The sequence below is a fragment of the Aspergillus ambiguus genome, assembly GCF_047715705.1.
Source record: "Aspergillus ambiguus strain CBS 117.58 unplaced genomic scaffold BDV59scaffold_16, whole genome shotgun sequence".
Lineage (NCBI taxonomy): Eukaryota > Fungi > Ascomycota > Eurotiomycetes > Eurotiales > Aspergillaceae > Aspergillus > Aspergillus ambiguus.
The window spans coordinates 170,023-188,946 of NW_027395529.1; the positions used below are offsets into that span (position 1 = coordinate 170,023).

An 18,924-nucleotide genomic window follows, 5' to 3' on the forward strand; every position below is an offset into this window, starting at 1 on the left:
GGCTGCATATTGGAATAGACTCGTTATCAATTTAACTATCACGCCGGTGCGTTCGTGAAGCTTTTGATTCGTCTCAAAAAGAACATAGAAAGAAACCCCGAGGATACATATATGACACGGCTATGCAAGGACGCAAACGTTGAATATAGGCTGGCTTGAAAGTAAATATTTTTTTTTTTGCTGTTTCTGATTTCAAAAGAACCTCTTGCTGCTTAGAACCGCGAGTATCTGTGCTTGGCGCGATACATGGTCCATCCGACATAACCACCGGCGATGGCCAGGAAGAACATGACGGTCTTGAACAAAAACCATCCCCAGCTGCTTTGCTGCTTGCGGGACTTGACACGGCCGCGACCGCTTCCCGCGCTGGATCCGGATCCACGGTTGACACCGCTGCTGCCGATGCTGTAGAGGTTCTGCGACTTGACAGAGACGATGTCGTGGTTGTCGCTGAGTTCGCCCGTTTCGGCGGAGAAGCCGAGGTACGCGACGGAGGGGATGGCGATGTTGGTTTCGGGGGCAGTGAGCGAGAAACAGTTGGTCCACTTGTCCTCGGACTTGTACTGCAAATCAAGAGTCAAGGATTTGTCCTGGAAGTACGTCAGGCGAGCCTTGGTGGGGATCGAGGCGCCTCGAAGACCGCGGGCCTAGACAGGTTGCGTCAGCGGGATTCCATAGATATCGTATATGAGATACATACGGAGCACCCGGCCAGCTCGTTGGCCTTTCCGTCGTGCGCCTGGTCGTATGTGGTCTGTCCGTCGCCCATCATAGCCATGACGTAGGGGAAGGAGGTCCCGGGGCGGTTGTTCTTGTAAGTATCGAAGAAAATACCCAGGCCCTCGAAGTTGTCCGTCGAACCAAAGACGGGACCCTGGGTGGCGCGCTGTTTGGTGAGCCACATGGCGAACCCGTCGCCGTGCAGGTTGCCCTCGCCGTGGATCTTGAACTCGACTTCGATCTAGAGCGGGTCAGAATGACGCTTTGGCGTGAAGTATTTGGCCAACTGACCTCCCAGTTTGTCGCGGTCAGGGGGACACGCGAGAAGACCCATCCTTGTTGTGACGGTCGATCGGACGTGAGGCGAATGTACCTGGGACAGTTCAGTAAACAACCTTGGCGGTGTTATGAGGAGTGACGCACTTGTCGGCGCGAATTATCGTGTCTCCACCGAAATCGAACCAACGGCTTTGGAAGTCGGAGTCGAGGTAAGGCTGTGAGGGCGATTGTCAATATGGCTGAATCAATCGTGAAAGCGATTGTCTGGATCGAGACAACGTAGGAGCGGACCCACCGAGGCAAGACTATGAGTTCGGAGCTGTTTGATAGGTAATTAGCAGGATTCATAGGTAATGAACATGAAAGACGCATACAGGAATGCTCTTAATGTTGTCATCGCCCTCATAGGCGTTCGCAGCGGGAACGCTCGCCAGGCCAGCAAGGCACAGCAGCGTTGAGAGTCGCGGGAGCATCATTGTGAGCGTAAACAGACGTAGGACAAAGGAATTGAGTAGATCGTGAAGGCGAGATCGTAGAGGTATTATATCGATTAAGGACAGACTACAGCGAGTAATAATCACTGGTTTGTTTCCACAGACTGGCTATCGATGTCACCGGGACATGAATGAGCTCCGAGTATACGTAGGCAGGGTTGGATCTGGTGGACCGTCGGCGGGGAACCAGAGTCGGGGAGGAAAGGAAACTGGTGAAGGCTGAAAGAGTGAATCACAGAATGGAAGAAGAGAAGTAAAGAAAAGCAAGGCGGAGATTATGAGAGGTTCGTTGGACTTGTCCGACAGCGAGTGACGATGGTGGAAATGGAAAAGACACGGTAGTGCAATAACATGGCTGACTAAGCGGTCACCTGCCCTCGAACTATATCCATCATCACCTACTACTATCTACTTCTTCATCTCAATCCTCTTGAATTCAGCCGTGGTGTTCTTGATGGCGACTTCAACTGGGAGTCGTTCCATCGAACTGGCTCCGTAGAAGCCATGTATGCCCTTGACCCGGTCTATCACGAACTTTGCATCTTCCGGGGTAGCAATCGGCCCACCATGACACAACACAATGATGTTCGGTCTGATCTTCACGGCTGCATTGCGGATTGCTTGGATCTCCTCAACGCATTGTTCCAACGTCTTTCCGGTCTTTGCACCGATCTGACCCGAGGTAGTCAGACCCATGTGGGCGACTAGAATGTCAGCCCCAGCCTTCGTCATAGCCTCAGCCTCGTTCACGTTGAAGACATAAGGCGTCGTCAAAAGATCCATCTCGGCCGCCAGTCGCACCATTTCCACCTCTTTGCTATACCCCATGCCGGTCTCCTCCAAATTGGCACGGAACTGGCCGTCGATCAGGCCTACGGTCGGGAAGTTCTGCACTCCGGCAAATCCCAACTCCTGCAGTTGCTTCAAGAACCGGGGCATGTGCTTGAACGGGTCTGTCCCACAGACACCTGCAATGACGGGGGTATCCTGCACGATGGGGATGACTTCGGAGGCCATTTCGACCACCACCTCGTTGGCATTGCTGTACGGCATCAGTCCTGCGAGACTCCCGCAGCCTGCCATGCGAAAACGACCGCTGTTGTAGATGATGATTAAGTCTCCTCCGCCGGCCTCAACGGATTTCGCGGACAGACCAATGCCTGGTGATAATTCCAGTTTAACTGCTGATGCGGCAAGTAACCAGTAACAACAGGGACATACCAGCTCCAGCCCCAATTATGGGATTGCCGCTTTCGATTTGGCGACGCAGGCGGCCGAGGATCTCAATTCGATTCGTAGGTGGTGCCATGTTTCAGGAAAGAGTCAATGGCTTCAGGTGTCGGTGTAGTGACATACAGCTAGCTAGCCGTTTACTTGGATGGTGTGTTTTAGACTAAATCTCAGCCACATAGGCCACTTGTTTGATGATAATATGTAGCAATGTGCGAGCGGAGATGTCGGACCTTAATGATTGTAAGTTGACGGTACTGGCATTGTTGGTCTAAGAGCTTCAGGCAGCGATACACGTGACCACAAGCGATCGTCAGGTCGATACTAATTCTATCTTTCATGTATTATTCCATTCAGTATACCTACCTGCTAAGTATTCTTTATCATCAGATCTGTTCCAAGCGCTCTGTATATATATCACTCATAGGCTGAGTAAAAGCTACCCACGATCTAAGACTCAGGATAGATAACACCCTAATAAATCATCTACAGCGAATAGATAACAGCGCGCTATGGACATGCTAAAGCATACTAGAGTTATACTGCGTATATCGATGATAGAAATTTTAACTAGGAGCACGTCTAGATCCCGCATGGATTGACATCTCGCGTGATGAACAGGATCATTGTGCGGACACTGACAATAACATAGCTGAATTCAAAAAATCAAGAGACGTTAATCGGAAGATCCAATGGAACTCTGGTGCAGCACAGCCCTGACAAAATTGCGGAGCTGCTTATTATCATACGCGGCTAGGCTCGATCGGCTAGGAACGGCCACCGGTCCAGATCAGGCTGCTTGGGGTCGCCATCCGGTCCTTCATGTAGTATAAGAGTACACCATGCGGCGTACGACGTAAATACTTATGGAGTAGTCCATTCGTTTCTTCGCCCTCTTGTTTGGAGTGCTAGCAGGTACGCCTGAGCATGAATAAGGCTTGATATGATAACAAAAACCAGTTGTACCCCTCAGTTGGATTCAACATGGTTGTGTGTTGGGATGTATATCCAGTGGCGTCTTCTATCTTCGAATTTAACTATTTGATAAAAATTCCCGAGAATGAATCGTCCCAGCAAATGATTCGCATCATCAACCGAAATTTTATAATTTCCATGAGACAACAACCCTTCCTCAAAAAGTTAATCACTATCTTGATTGGAAAGACTGTTCTTGGTCTGGCGAATAGTCTTGAGATAGGTGTACGTGACATATTTGTTTTGGGTCCCAGAGAAGCTTATCACCTACAATACACACGATTACTGCCTCTCTAACTTTACAAAAGATACCACGGTCTCTACTGAAGAGAAATTCTACCATTCGTACGTCGAATTTCACATATAACAGACACTTAATTCAGGAGTGGCATCGAGGCACTGGTCCAACAATCGGTGAATATCTGTCTTTGAAGGACACCATTGCGGACGATAAGGGCTTTGGTACAGAACTAAATCTGACAGGGAGCAATGCAATAGTTATAAAGCATGGCCTTGGTTGGCTCAAGCTTATTTGCTTACTTTCCCTGAACCTGTCGGCTTGGACAATGCTTACAGGCGAGAAAAAAAAAAAAAAAACTAGCATTGATGTGCCAGCTTTTGTTTTCAGCACATTTGCCTATCTATATCTTAAATCCTAGAGCATTTTGGCGCACTTTGAACGGAGCGGAAGCAGCAAAGATGAGAGGAGTACACTAGAGCTCTTCAGAACAGCCCAGGGCTCAACCCGTTACTCAATACTTCCTCGGAGCTTAGAAGAGAGCTCTCCCACGATGAGTGAGTCAAAAATTTTTCCTTCTCCGAGATACATACGTTTATTATATCGGAGGATATATTGCGGTTCTAATTGAACATTATAGATTCCTTTTCACCGGCGACTTCCCACATGCCACTGACCCAACTTGGCCCACACGCTATTAATGAGAGTGGTCACTCACGGCACCTATCCTATGGTCATAATCCCTCTATAGAAGGATGTCTGAACATGCCATCAGGTCACAATGGCATCCCCACACGTCGTGTTCTCTCTCACGGCGACTACACTGTCGGGTGGATCTGCTCACTTCCATTTGAAATAGCTGCCGCTAAAGCAAAGATGGATGAAGTGCACTCAGATTTATTTCCCGACGGATGCGATGATAACTCCTACATTCTGGGTCGTGTTCACGGTCACAACGTAGTTGTGGCCTGTCTTCCTACTGGTGCTATTGGGCCTATGCCTGCTGCAACAGTGGCGACTAAAATGCTTTCTACTTTCCCCATGATCCGCTACGGACTCTTAGTTGGGATTGGAAGTGTGCCTGTCCAGTCAGACATTCGACTAGGTGATGTCGTGGTGGGAAAGCCTGTTAAGGGTCGCCGTGCGGTGATACAATATGACCACAGCGATATACCTGGACAATTAAGCCCGCCTAACGATCCACCCCACGTGCTTTTGACGGCTCTATCAAAGCTTCAAGTCATCTATCTCGTTGAAGGAAACCAGATTCCGCACCTTCTTTCCGAAATGGTAACGAAACATCCCTTACTCAAGGACATGGTCACGCCGAAGAGCCCGAATCGACTTTTTGTTGCAACATATCGTCATAATTCTTTAAGACACTGCGGCAACTGCGATAGTACTAAATTAGTCTACTGTCCTGCTCGAACGAAATCCGTCCCGTAAGTCTATTACGGGGTAATCGTATCTAGCAACCGTGTAATGAAGAATAGCCTGACTCAAGATCGCCTAGTTAGCCAGCAGGGCATTATCTGCTTTGAGATGGAAGCCGCGGGGTTAATGAACACGTTTCCATATTTGGTCATTCGAGGAATCTCTGACTACGCAGATACTCACAAGAATGATGATTGGCAGGGGTATGCTGCGGCCGCTGCGGCTGCGTATGCGAAATAACTGCTTTCACTGCTTCCAGCCAAAAAGATTGGACGATATACCTATTTCCTTATAATGTGAATGTTTCCATACAGAGGTTGATATATTTTTTTGTACACCTGTTCATATTTGATGCCGTGTTGCATTGCACAGAAGTTCATGAGAATACTGATTTTCACAACCGATCACCATAGCCAAGGTTCTTTCACACTTTTAACTTGCCCATTGCACCTGCCAAAGTACTTTCAAACTGATTGGTCTCCTATGTATTATATCCGACTATACCGCCAAGGACGCCGTTCTCTTGGCCACGAGGGCCATAAGCCGGTCTGCAATATCGAGTGCAAACCCCTCATCGTTTATATCTCGCTGGTCGGATACCAGCTTGATATTGCTGCTCTTTAACCCCGACTGTAGAGTCTCAGCAAGAGCAGTATCGGCATCGACGTCTTCGAATACTGAACCTGCCGTTGCAATGCTACTCACCCCTCCACCTGGAAGCCACACCTCGACTATGCTTTCGTCCTGGGTAAACCGGTGCAACTTATCCAGAATGAACGCACCAACCTGCCTGCATTCTTCCACGGAGGTACGCATAAGCGTTACGCTCGGGTTGTGGACTACCAGCTTTCGGCTGCGGTACTGGGGTGGAACCGTATCGATCGGGCCAAAATTGACCATGTCTGTGGCTCCGACGCAGATTATATTGGGAATCCCTCGGCGTAAAGTGGTCTCCAGGCGGTTTTCATCGCAACTCATGACCCCGCCGGCGATGAGGTCGCAGATTTCGGTGGTTGTAAGGTCTAGTATGGCGTCTAGACGCCCCTCCTCCACTAATCGCTCCATAGCCTTTCCTCCGTGGCCAGTGGCATGGAACACATATGCCTCCACAGGATAGTTTTCCTCCAGGTGGCGCCGCACTCGGTCCACACATGGAGTGGTCACACCAAACATGGTAATACCGACTCGGGTCTTCCTCTCCTGTGGCGGGCCGTTCTGCATATTCCGCGTCCGGCTGTCGAGCAGACGGTGTTCATATGCTGTCGCCATGCCAAACATGGCACTAGCTGCGTTCCCCAGCACCTCACGTAGGAGACTGTTGGTACCTGCGATGTCCACGACCGAATACATCAATGTGATATCGCATTCACCCACTACCGGGCCCGTATTACCAGACGCGATGGTACTGACAATCAGTTTGGGTAGACCAATAGGTGCAACTTTCCTCATTACGGCGGAGACAAGACTGGTTCCCCCACTGCCACCGGTGCCAATAATGCCATGGAGCTCCGTCGTCTGCAACAATTCAGCCACACACTTACTGACACAGGTGATAAGGAACTCAATCGTTCCGCCCCGGGATAAGCTCAGTAGGTCGGTGTTGTCGGGAGGCGCATATTTGGCTAGCAGGTCGGTGTGATTGATAGTGATAGCGTCGTCAGAGATGGCTTGACGGCCACAGTCAATCAAGGTGATTTGAAGGGATGTGGAGAAGCGGGAGGCATTCTGCTGGAGCTGATTGTACAGATATATGACCTCCTCATGCTTCGTGTCAAGGGTCCCCAGAAGGATGATGTGTGTCATATTAGAATAGAGCACTTGAGTAAGGAGTATACGGACCTTGTTTGAACGTCCGACTGGCCTGTCTTAGCTACTCCGTACAGCACAGCCGTGCTACAGGCGGAACCCCGCACGACGATCCACTTCGATGCTAGTGGCCCTGCAGAGATGAAACCGTAGATGGAGCATTGGAAGTTATCACCGTTCTTCAATTCCCATATTTTTAGCATGGGGACAGTATTACCGATTATTCAACGTCGGATAGTTGGCGGAAGATATGGCTGCAATCCAACAAATATCCCTCTTGATGCTCCCTTCCAACCAATAAATTTGCATTATAATCCATCTTACAGATAGGTTTGATTTTGTACGCAGAGTTCCAGTGATATTCCTCCCCATTGTGCGTTATCATCGTATGCAGGATCATCTCATGCAGAAAGCGTTTACTGTGATCGAGGCGCCGGAGAGAAAAGGCAGGATATCCCGGACGTCCCCAGGCAGCTCGACCACAACTCTAATGGAGACATCATCCCGCATTCTGTCAGAAGTCTGTATACTGAAATTTCGAAGGTAGTTCAGAATGTGAAGCTTGATCGATTAGTTTCACAGAATAGTGTTTCGACTATACTAACGGGTGTTAAAAGACACGGATAAAACATACTTCCCCAAACGAACTAGTGCGCACCCAACCTGTGGCGCAGTCACCGCACCAGCCACAACTTCCTCTGCGGAATCCGAAGAATCCTATTCCCGCCAAGCAGCCAAACCCATCGTCATCAACCTCACAACTCTCTCCAGTTCCCTCCCTACGCACCCATCCAACCACCCAAACACGCATTCACAATGGCTCTCTTCGGCTCCAGCTCCGGCTCCAACGCCCAGGCCTCCTCCCCGGCGGAGGTCAAGACCGCCATCATCCGCCAGCTGCAGCAAGAGGCCGCGATGGCCAACGCCCGGAACCTGATCGGAGTACGTTTTCCTCCTCCGTTCTTCACCCCCAGCCGCATCCATCATCGAAGTCGGAAAATGCTAATACGATTGCGCTTGCAGAAAGTCAACGAGCACTGCTTCGACGCCTGCATTCCCGCCCCGGGCTCGTCTATGTCCTCGAAGGAGGAGGCCTGTCTGTCGCAGTGCATGGAGAAGTACATCTCGTTCTGGAACGCGGCCAGCCGCACGTACATCGCGCGCATCGCCAAGGAGAGCAAGAAGGCCGGCGCGCAGGACACGGTTGCGATGAACTCGCTTGCGACGGGGTCGGCCGACGCTGGCAGTCTGTAATGTGGGTTGACTGAAAATCATAGAGGGGGATTTCTTCTTTGTACGATGTGGATCTAATGGATATACGGTGGCGTCTGTCTTTTCGGGATTCTTTTTCGATCGCGGCTCCCCCGCGGGAGGATCCGGTGTCCTCTCCGATGATACCTGTACCATATGTACCTGTTGCTACGCTGTGCTCGATTGGGCGGAGAGGCTGGATTACGGGGAGGACGACGCAGTAAGAGCCGGTTGGTGGCCTACTTTTGTTGCTATTAAGAGATTGGAAGAATATGTACATTATACAGGGGCCCAAAGATAAAGGAATGAAGGCGAATCACAAACATGGCTCACTAGTTTGCACCTACCAGCGGAGCGCGGTCCGTAGCCCATGTTCCGGGCATGGTAAGTGCCGAGGGCGGGAAGCAGATATAGACATATACCACCGAAGACTCCACGGCTAAGGATTGAGTCGGCCAGCGATTATAAAGGGCAGAGAAATCCGCGAGGAAAAATCGAAAAAAATCGAATATAGAAATGGACAGCTTTTGGGTCCATTCGCTCCTGGTTCGCAGACCCAGAAGAACTGATTGCCGTTGGTCTAGCCAGACAAACCCCATTTCTATGGCGAAATGATCATTCCATCATAACTCATATATCAAGGAATCAGAAGTCCGGGAACAGATGGCCATGCCTGGAGTGGGTTAGCACAGGGCGCATAGCAACATCAAAGGGACAACTCATACGTATCATCACCAGTGAGGCCGTAGGCCTCTGTCTCCTCGGGATACCGATCATACTGGCTGGCGTCACCTTGGCCGCCCCGGATGGGCGGCACATAGGGAGCATCGATATCCTTTCTTGCCAGTCGGTCCCAGGTAACCTCTGCGAACCAAGGGTGGTTCTTGACGTCTTCCGACCCGCCGTGGAGGTTACCCAAGCGCTTGGTGAGATCGGCCGTGATTAATTGCGAGAGGAGATCCACCGCGTCTGGGTTGAGATAGGGAGGGTACTTTATCCGGCCGCGGAGAATGTTCTCATAAATCTTAACTGGGGATCCACTGTCCCAGAAGGGGGTGAAACCGCACAGCATTTCAAAGATCAGGATACCCAGAGACCACCTGGAAGGTTAGTAGCGTCCGTGGCACTCCAGAAGACAATCTTACCAGTCGACAGACTTGTTGTAACCCTTAGACGAGACAACCTCCGGGGCGAGGTAGTCTGGGGTTCCGCACAGGGTCCAGGTGATATCGGGGACCTCCTTGGCGAAGCCGAAGTCGGTAATCTTCAGATGTCCATGTCGGTCGAGCAGGAGGTTTTCCGGCTTGAGGTCACGGTAGATGATCTGCTGCGAGTGCAGATATTCCAGCGCGAGGGTGACTTCGGCGGCGTAGAATTTCGCAACAGGGTTAGGGAATCGCTAGAGGTCAACAATCAGCGGGGCGAAGATGTGTACGCATGCAACAGAGTTCCCTACCTGCGACTTTCGCAGGAGGCTAAAGAGCTCTCCACCTTCGACGAAATCCATGACCATGTAAAGATTGCGTGAGTCTTGCCATGTGCCCCAGAGGGTGATGAGGAACGGATGGCGTACACGGTTCAGCATGCGGCGCTCATCGTTGGTATGCTCGACCTGCTTCATCTTCACGACCTGGGCTTTCTTCAACACCTTGATCGCATAAAACCGGTGGTTGTGTTTGGATTGGACGAGGTGGACACGACCGAAGCTGCCAGTGCCCAAGGTCCGCTGGAGAGCGAAGTCATCGAGGGAATATTTCCCCTTGGTGGTCCGGGCCTCGGTGCGCTGCTGGACTTGCTGTGCCCCGCCATGCGCCGCGGAGGAGGTCTGGCCTGAGGTACCCAGCTGGGGTGAATGGATTATGTTCTGGATACTGGCCACGTTGGACTGGTGGGAAGGCTGTTGGTGCAGACCGGGACTGGAATGACCAGACGGCGAAGCCTGGGAGACGGCGGCCGCGGACTGCATGGAGGCGGGTTGACCCTCAGCGGGGGTGGGATGGGAAGCTGAGGAGGGATTGGGATGATCTGCGGGGGGGTTCTGGGAAGGAGGGTTGGAGGAATGCTGTGGGGGTTGTTGTTGCTGCTGCTGGTGGTGATGATGATGGTGGTTGTGGTGCTGGTGCTGGTCGGCCACGTTTGGTGACGTCTGTGTCTGGGCCGCCGGTGTGGGTGACGAACCGGCTCCAAGCTCCTTTGAGAGGGTCTGCGAATCCTTTGTCCGCCGTTTCTTCAGGAGACCTCCGAGACTAGGCATCGAGAACGGTGTGGGCTCAACGAGTCAACTCAAGACAGCATTCAGACGAGAGACTGGGAGGAAGGAAATTGGGAAGCTTAACCCCTCACCCGAACAGGACGGGAGCAGCAGCCGGGGAGGCGTTCTTTTTTGTGGATGGTTCCGGCGGCGGATACGGCGGACCCTCTGGTGGCCACCGAAGAAGCTTCAGGGATGGTTGGATGTGGAAAGGTAGATGCTCGGAGCCGAGTGGAGGAGATGGAGGAGAGTTAGGAGAGTGTCAAAGAATGATATAGAGGACGAGGGGGAGGAAGAGGAAGAGATGGTGAGAGGACATGAAAGAAGCAATTGAGAAACGATGTGCAGGTGGTCGAGAGAAAGAAGAATTTCGTGATGGTGTCGACAAAGAAAGCGGGGTTGGTATGGGTACCGTCACATATGCGTTTTTGCATGACTTTACGCGGGGGAAATGGTAATCTATATGTTTTATGATGGTATCTGTTTATCCATCGTTCTCCCTCTGCTTCTTTCATCCCCATTGACTCCTCCAAGCAAGAACGAGGATGCTACAAAAATAACCTTCTCCTGTTTCATCTCCGTCTCACGCACAATGCGCCTCGACAATTAAACCCCTCCCCCAATGAAGTCATCACTCCCTCGTCATGACTGCCACACTCGATCGAAGCGATGATGACTCTGAATGACCTCATCACGCCGGGGATCGGTGGAACGCCCCGCTCTGGTGCAATTACCAGATCCTATGCTACTATACGGGGTAGAATAGGTGGTATTCACTAGGTATGACCGATTCGGGAACTGCGATTAATGCATTCATCATTCCATTCGTAAAGTCTAAATCCGGTAATGCGCCATGTTCTTCTTAATCTCATCCACGATCTCCACCGCCTCCAGTGCATTTCGAGCCTCAAAGTCATACCGCTTCTGTTCCGATGCATCGTTCCCCCGTAACACCACCACCCGGAAGTTCTTCGGGTGTCGCCGACTCACCTTGCACCCGACCACATCATTGAAGCTGATCGACCGCGTTTTCGTGTCCGACCCGGCCTTCCCTTCGTCGCCCGGCATGATGTGCATGTAGTCGTTGTCGAACGTCAGGATCCGGTGATTCGACGCCGTGAAGGACATCGACTGCTTGCGAAATACATGATATCGCCGGTAGTATCCGCCAATGAGGTCCTGCTTCTGCGTGAGCGGGTGGAGCATGCGCGGCCCGCCCTTCTTGCTCTTCTTGCTGGGCGCACTACTGGGGTTGTCAACCAGCAGTGGCGCATTCGGGGAGGAGCTGCCGGGCGATCCCGTCAGCGACTGGGGGCCGAATCTGCGCCGGACAAGGTCCAACTCGGTTATGTTGCCGAGTGCCTCGACCGTCCGGTCCAACGGCGCGATCGTGTTCGACCCCATTACCTTAAGGAGGTAATTGCCCTTATCCAATCCCCATCGTTTGCATACCGAGTCCAGAATCTCCGCAATGTAGCTATCCGTAGACGTATTCAGTGTGGTCACCTGCGTCGACGATTCCAGGTTGATAAACCGGATCTTCAGCGTCTTGGAGACGCCCAGCCGAGGTGTAGCATGTGAGGTAGGCACCGCTGGCCGGTCGGCCGGGGTCAGCGTATTGTCGTTCAGCGCGGAGGAGAACGGCTGTCCCAGGATCGGGTTTTGTCGAGTCCCCTTCGTCTGCGAATTGGGCGGTGGGGTTGGTCCCGTGGGCGTGGTAGCTGTATCTTCCTCGGAAGCCGGGGATTGGCTAAACATGGGGAAGAGTCGCTCGTTCTCTTCAAACTCCGAGTCCGACGCCTCCACGAGAGCGAATTCGTCGTACTGTTTCCCTCGCATGCGGCCTCTGGCGCCCGCAGCCCGGTTATTGTTCGACGTAAAATCCGTGATGGGCGACGTCCGTCCCAGAGCTGGGAAGTCGTACTCGACCTCCCCATCCTCCACCATCCGCAACGTCCACCGATTCACCGTTAGTTTAGTCCGCTCAATCGACGGCTCGCGCCCTTCCTCGGAATATCTCCACAGGGCAAGGCCAATTGCTTCCACCACAGTCACGGGCGCTGGCTGCTCTGCAAGCTTGGACTCCCGGGCAATCGGTAGATCCATTGGTTCCTCCGGATCAGATGAGAAAGGCGCGTACAGTCTGATATTCAATGCGTCAGTCAGTCCATTGCCGGAGAGAACGGCAAACTTCTCCACAGGATTCGTTGGTTCCTTTTTCCGCGCGTTCAGCGCTTTCGAGAGTAGACTAACGGGTTGGATTGTGCTGATCGGTCGTGGGGGAGGCAGATCCTGTAATTCGGGGGCTGGAATCTTGGGTTTTCGGGGGGATGCAGTCTGGGAACCCGTCCCGTTGGGCAACTTGTGCATTAGAATCGGGGACGAGGAGTCCAGGCTTCCAGTAATACCAACTCCCTCGAGTAGCGACGCGGAACCCGCGGTGGCATCAAACTCCGAGGAGAGCGCGGAATCCACCGACTCCGCCCCGGAGTCTTCACCGTGTTCATGCAGCTCCTCCAAATCACCATTCCTGCGGCCGTGGTGACGCGCCAGGTGAATCACTTGATCCTGACCGGAGAACTTGATCTGGGGTCGCTTCGACACCGACGATGCTATATCAGCATCGGACGACATATCGCTGCTCGTAGTCGTAGTGGTGTCCCGTCGCGGGCGCTCGTTCACGCTGACGGCCGTTCCCAGCGACCCGGTACGATAATGACCGCCCGTACCCGGGTGGGAAGGCGACGTAACCATGACCTGCGGACCTTCAGGACGATCTGTCGATGAACGGATGGGCGACGAGCCGGCTCGGGTGCGGATCGGCATCTTGGTGAACTTGATCTGATCGATAGGCCTCGGCGCGCTATCTCCCTCGTCGTCACTTTCGTCGCTCAGATCGCTGCTGTCGTCCTCCTCGGCATCCCGCTGTTTCTGCTGTTCTTGCTGGTGGCGTTCCCTCCGATGCCCCCGTTTCCCCGTGCGGCCGTGCGGCCGTCGTCCGATCACATCCGTGCTGCTTTTGCCCGTCACCATGCCCCCTTCGTCATCGTCGCCGTCATCGCCCAGTCCGGCCCGAAAGGTGTCATTTCCGTCTCGCAGCTGGTAGTATTCGGAGGAAACCGCAGCGGTGGTGGGGATAGGGGGTGAATGGGTGCGTTTGATGTGGGCTGCGGCGCTGGGGTTTAGAGACGTCGAGGACCAGCCGGCAGCGCGGAATCCGGGGGAGTTGAGGATGGAGTTGTTCACGTTGATCAACCGATCGCCTATGCCGTCTTTGATAGTCGACAAGTAGGCAGTTCGCAACTGCCAAATTGCGAAACTGAAGCACGGTCAGCTCTCCGCATGTCCAACTCGCCAGGGCGCCGTCGCCCAACATACTCTTCATTATGAAGGAGAGACATCGTCTCAGTGGAGGGGAGCGTAGGGGATAGCCAGGTAGAGGGGAGAAAACCTTCACGCAGGGCCAGCCCGACAGCGAAGGAAGCAGAGATGGTAGCAAGGACAAGTGGATAAGTATCAAGGTGTGGGGGAGAGGCGGCGACGACATTCACCAGCGGCGGGCGGTCAACCCTTCCGCCGATCAGCCAAGAATTAATTGCTACTGCGTACAAACTAACTTCCTACTAACATACTGTGTAGTACTACCGAATTCTCGTGGTATACTTCTTTAAGACTCTATCTTTGATCACGTTTTATCAATTAACGAATTCCACATGCAACAATATACCGGTTAAGTACAATAAAAACTAAGCGCTAAAGTGCCCAATCCCTGTCGCTGGTTGAAGGGATGGGATAAATAAGAAAAAAAGAGGCAAAGGCCCGAACCGCGGTTCGAACGCGGGACCTCTCGCATATCAGGCAAGCCCAAAGCGAGAATCATACCTGATTCTCTTTAGTAAGTTGTTGTGGATACAACAGCGAATAGGAGACCCTTACCACTAGACCATCCGGGCGAACGCTTACAAACACTGTTAAATAATAGTGCTTTTCATTTATTGAGGCGAAAATCTTCAACATCTCAATGGTAGTAGGTACTATAACTAGGTAGGAAGATACGGAGTAGTTACTCTCACATTCCTACCTAAGCTAGTATCTACCTATTATCATCACGAATTTGCCCACAGATTCCTTTTGGTGGGAATCATCCTGGACTCTTCATCATCATTAAACTAAGACCCGCTGGCGGTAGATTTATTGGCTGGGCTACCAGAAATCTCATTCGCATTTATATGCCTTTTGAGGTCAGTATCTGAGCTTATATCATTGGATAAGGGTCGGTCCTTGTTTCTCAGTACCTAGGAGAGCGGTATCACGAGCTAGGTGCCCTACATGTTCGGTTGTCTTCGCTTTAGGACTCATTGTAGCCGTCCTCATATACCACGTCTCAGAGATCTGACTACAACAAAAGCGACCATCCTTGATTAGCTTGGGCATGTATCATCTGTCCCTCGTTATGTTGACGTAGGGTTACAGGTATTCGATAGGGTATATCTAGAATGTCATTTATATCAGCGCTAGTAGTTTTATTAAGTGGATCTAATCTGATGCGGCAAGGCTATTCTATAAACAGGGAAGCCAACGAGTTCACTTCATGATAAAGTCTTATACAGTAGACCAAATGCAATGGCGCAGTAAAACATAATGAGTTGCACATAAAAGAAGCAATCGGTCATCCCAATGTGATAGCCCCAGGACCAATTACGAGAACATACCAATACCAATACCTCTCCTAATCAACACGTTGCTCATCCAGACTTCCCTTTAGGCTTCCTGCCCTTTTTCTTGGGCTTCTCATCGGCAGAGGCATCATCATTGTCCGTCTGTTTTGCTTTCTTTCCTCTCCCACCTTTTTGGGTCTTCTTTGGAACCCGAACATATTTATCCTTCTTCAGGTCCAACTCCTCGCCCTCATCATTATCTTTCGAGTCATCTTCCAAAACCTCCTCCTCGTCTGACTCGTCAATTGCCTCCTCAATGTCAGGCTTTTCCTTCGGCATCTTCTTCGGAGCCACTACGCTGCTGGCTTTCATGAATGGCAGAGGATGGGTTCGTTGGTTGTAGATGCGCGTGAAGGCAGCCTTTGTTTGTGTTTCCAGCTTGACGGTCGATTCATCCATCGGCCCCAGGCCAAGTTCGAGCAATGCGTCCCAATCCTCTTTGGTAAGGAAATAGCTGTCCATGAAGTCGATGACATCTTCAACGCTCTCTTTACCCTCATTCATCAACCGCCGAACCAACTTCTCCCAAACAAGAGGGAAGTACTGTTGACGTATTTCATCGCGATTTCCAGATGAACGAAGCCGCATGTGGCCCTGTATTTCCTTGATGTAGCGCCCGAGTTTTCCTGTGACGCATTAGCAAGAAATACGGCATGCCATGGAAGCGACGTACCTTGTTTACTGTTCTGCCCCAGCCAGGCAGAAAACGCCGGTCGTTCCGTCATGTTTCCATATACGAAGCTGGCAGGCCGCACAAAACTGAAAATAGCATGGGTTGGCATCAAGCTCCATTGCTGTTGAGTTCCATGGATCATCTTATCGACAAGATCTCCGTCGCTGATGCTAGAAGCAGCATTATCCGCGAGTTCAAGTAACTTCAGTTTCTGTTCCTTCCCATGGTAGCTGCCGGCCAACGCCGGCTTTGTTTTCAGATAGTTCTCCTGCACCATCAAATGACTGAATTCATGGTCGTTGAAATAAAGTTCAATCTTGTCGTTCAGGGTTGCCTTGGAACTTTGCGAGAACATTTGAGCACTCAAAATCTTGCCGGCAATGTCAAACGGCTTCAAGATCACATTCTTCTCCCAAGCTTTTGACATTTCCTTCCCTTGTTGGAAATCAAGAGTCTTCTGGTCCAGCTTAACAGTCGAAAGCATATTGATCACTTGCCGGATATCAGCATGAGTGCCCTCGATCAGGCTATCAAGAACTGGCGGAGGAATTTTCATTCCTTCGCGGAAGCAAATAGTTGAGAGTCTGGCCCTGATCTGCTCCACCGTTGGGCGTCTAAACGGCAGATCGAAGACAACCCCGTCGAAAGGCTTCATTTTCGGGAGCTTTCGTTCGTTGCAAATCATAATAAGCGGGATATGGGTTTTCTTTGCGACAGCAGCCATCGCACCCACACCACCCCTGTCTCCAGCGGACATACCATCAACTTCGTCCATGATAAGGACTAAGTTTTTCTTGGTACTCTCCACCTTTTTCCCATCTGCCGAGAAATAACCCTGGAGGGAAGTGGTGTCGAGAACACCAAGGAGTCCAGTTTCCACCAGTTTCTTGCTTCTTGTATCGCTGGCATTGGTTTCGACAATATCGAACCCCTCAAGGTTGGCGACTAAATGCGCTGCTGTCGTCTTACCGATTCCAGGAGGACCATGAAGCATAACAGAACGATAGAGCCCCATTCCATCAGGCCCGGCTTTCTTGAAGTTCCAACGAGCGCTCTTATGCCAGTTCCGAAGCCACCCTTGGAGCTTCTCAACTGCACCCTTGTTGCCGCATATCATACTCATCGAGGTAGGTGCATATTTCGTCGTCCAGAGGCGATCGTCAACCTGCGCAGCGGCCTTCTCCTGGGTACTCTTATTAGAGCTCTCGGCTTTCGCTTTGCGCTTCTCTTCCTTTTCCATCTCAGCCGCCATTTCTCTAATCTTCTCTTCCTCTGCTTTTCTTTTGGCCTCGTACTTGCCAGCCGCTTTGCCATCACCGCCGTTGGCTGGAAGACGTCGAATAAGTTCGAAAAGACCTTCCTCATTGATCGTCTTCAGTCCATGTCTTCTGATTGTCGCGAGCTTTGAAGGGCCAGCATCCTGTCCCAAGACTACGTAGCTTGTCTTCGAACTCGGGGCGCCAGTAACCTTTCCACCGTACTGTTTGACGAGAGATTGTCCCTCTTCACGGCCAAGGGTATCAAGAACCCCAGTGAAAACGAAAGATAATCCTGCAAGGCAGTTTTCGGCTCCGCTCGGTATCTCAGCCTGACCTCCCACAGGAGATTTTGACCTCGCGGCCTGGGCGGCAAAGTTGAATTTACCCGGTCCACCTTCGGGTGGTGTCGGTGGACGGACCGTTGGAATGCTGTTAAAGATGTCCTGTATTTCTTTACTCTCAGGCTGATCCTTTGGCGCCGGTTTCTGCTTCTTTGTCGTAGGAGTGTCTTTCGAGCGGGGAGCGGCTTTCTTAACGGGGCTCTTTGACTCATCGTAATCCTTGTCGATGGCCTCTGATTTGCGTTTCTTTGCTGGCTGCGAAGTTGCCGATTTAGCAGTTTTGGACGATGCCTTAGGGATATCCTCCATAACCACATCATCATCGGGATCAAGCTTCGAAGGCTTTCTGCGTCCTGAACGATCAGTAGCTGCAGTAGCCGGTCTCACAGAAAGTTCCTCCAAATCGCTATCACCACTGTGTTCCTCAACATAATCGTCATCACCTTTTCCAGGTTTTCGAAAATCTGCTGCAAAAATGTCGTCGTCCCCGCCCTTATCATCGTCTAAGACGACCGTGGGTTTCCTTGTCGTTTCCTGAGACTGGCGTTTCATGGCCGGCGAAGTGTCGTGCTTCGAGGGCTTGGCGGACTCATCGTGAGTGGGCTGCGACTCATTGGGGGCCACGTTGGTGCTGTTCTTGGATGGTTTCCCTCTCTTTTTGCTAGACGCGAAGTAATCCGACGTGGTTGTTTCCTCTCCCTGTGAGGCGGCGGGTTTTCTAGAACTGGTCAATCGGTCACAACGCCAATATGGGCCGGAATACATACGGCTTGGGTGCAGGCTTTGATTTTGGTGTAGGCGCCTTTGTTACCGTAACTTCATCTTCATCATCGCTGTCGTCAACTACCTTCCGGCTACCTAAAACCCCATTAGCGCGTCCGGCGCATCCAATATTCAACACCCGAAAAGCTCACGCTTCTTCCGTGAAGATGGCTCCTGATTGTTCAAAACGGACATTATCAGCATTACGATGTCGCAATAGAGCAACAATATATGCAAAAAACAACCCGACGGGATTTAACACGCACCTCTTTCTTTGTGGGCTGTTTCGCGGGAGAAGTTCCAGTACTAGAGCCCTGACTGGACTTTCCACCGAAGAAGCTTCTGATATCAGCAGGCATGATGGTAGAGTTGATCAAAACATGTCTCTTTCAAAGTTCAGCAGAGCGATATCGATGTGATATGGAAACTGGACAAGGCAACCACACTAGGCTGTCCTTTGAGTCTGCCGGCAACAATGAGACACGACGCGCTT

The 18,924-nt window shown here is 51.5% G+C and overlaps 7 protein-coding genes and 1 non-coding gene across 8 annotated transcripts; 2 read left to right on the forward strand and 6 right to left on the reverse strand.

Annotated features, from left to right (window-relative positions):
* BDV59DRAFT_178353 (legume-like lectin family protein) lies at window positions 1–1,816 on the reverse strand. Its single transcript, XM_073689764.1, has 6 exons — window positions 1,374–1,816; window positions 1,295–1,318; window positions 1,144–1,214; window positions 1,012–1,093; window positions 701–961; window positions 1–647 (listed from the first exon to the last, which is right to left on the reverse strand). The coding sequence occupies exons 1-6, from the start codon at window positions 1,473–1,475 to the stop codon at window positions 213–215; spliced, it is 975 nt and encodes a 324-aa protein (XP_073547830.1). The 5' UTR covers window positions 1,476–1,816; the 3' UTR covers window positions 1–212.
* Window positions 1,817–2,961, reverse strand: BDV59DRAFT_178355 (TIM-barrel enzyme family protein). The gene is made up of 2 exons (XM_073689765.1): window positions 2,715–2,961; window positions 1,817–2,653 (listed from the first exon to the last, which is right to left on the reverse strand). The coding sequence occupies exons 1-2, from the start codon at window positions 2,800–2,802 to the stop codon at window positions 1,902–1,904; spliced, it is 840 nt and encodes a 279-aa protein (XP_073547831.1). The 5' UTR covers window positions 2,803–2,961; the 3' UTR covers window positions 1,817–1,901.
* Window positions 2,962–5,318: 2,357 nt separating this feature from the next.
* BDV59DRAFT_178357 (nucleoside phosphorylase domain-containing protein) lies at window positions 5,319–5,726 on the forward strand. Its single transcript, XM_073689766.1, has one exon. It carries the CDS (start codon window positions 5,419–5,421, stop codon window positions 5,608–5,610), a length of 192 nt encoding a protein of 63 aa, XP_073547832.1. The 5' UTR covers window positions 5,319–5,418; the 3' UTR covers window positions 5,611–5,726.
* A 51-nt stretch (window positions 5,727–5,777) lies between these two features.
* Window positions 5,778–7,205, reverse strand: BDV59DRAFT_31885 (Tm-1-like ATP-binding domain-containing protein). The gene has a single exon (XM_073696187.1). The coding sequence runs from the start codon at window positions 7,171–7,173 to the stop codon at window positions 5,869–5,871; it is 1,305 nt and encodes a 434-aa protein (XP_073547833.1). The 5' UTR covers window positions 7,174–7,205; the 3' UTR covers window positions 5,778–5,868.
* Window positions 7,206–7,992: 787 nt separating this feature from the next.
* Window positions 7,993–8,430, forward strand: tim13 (protein translocase subunit TIM13; the record flags this gene model as incomplete). Its single annotated transcript, XM_073692196.1, has 2 exons — window positions 7,993–8,118; window positions 8,200–8,430. The coding sequence occupies 2 exons, from the start codon at window positions 7,993–7,995 to the stop codon at window positions 8,428–8,430; spliced, it is 357 nt and encodes a 118-aa protein (XP_073547834.1).
* A 468-nt stretch (window positions 8,431–8,898) lies between these two features.
* pkaC (cAMP-dependent protein kinase catalytic subunit pkaC) lies at window positions 8,899–10,681 on the reverse strand (the record flags this gene model as incomplete). Its single annotated transcript, XM_073695093.1, has 4 exons — window positions 8,899–9,100; window positions 9,153–9,527; window positions 9,573–9,826; window positions 9,884–10,681. 4 exons carry the CDS (start codon window positions 10,679–10,681, stop codon window positions 9,073–9,075), a joined length of 1,455 nt encoding a protein of 484 aa, XP_073547835.1. The 3' UTR covers window positions 8,899–9,072.
* An 831-nt stretch (window positions 10,682–11,512) lies between these two features.
* Window positions 11,513–18,790, reverse strand: BDV59DRAFT_202058 (uncharacterized protein; the record flags this gene model as incomplete). The annotated part of the gene is made up of 7 exons (XM_073693951.1): window positions 11,513–13,997; window positions 14,057–14,248; window positions 15,434–16,022; window positions 16,070–18,387; window positions 18,437–18,527; window positions 18,584–18,605; window positions 18,698–18,790. 7 exons carry the CDS (start codon window positions 18,788–18,790, stop codon window positions 11,513–11,515), a joined length of 5,790 nt encoding a protein of 1,929 aa, XP_073547836.1.
* BDV59DRAFT_t94 lies at window positions 14,495–14,631 on the reverse strand. Its single transcript has one exon. It is a non-coding gene; the product is annotated as a tRNA-Asn (tRNA).
* Window positions 18,791–18,924: the final 134 nt, after the last annotated feature.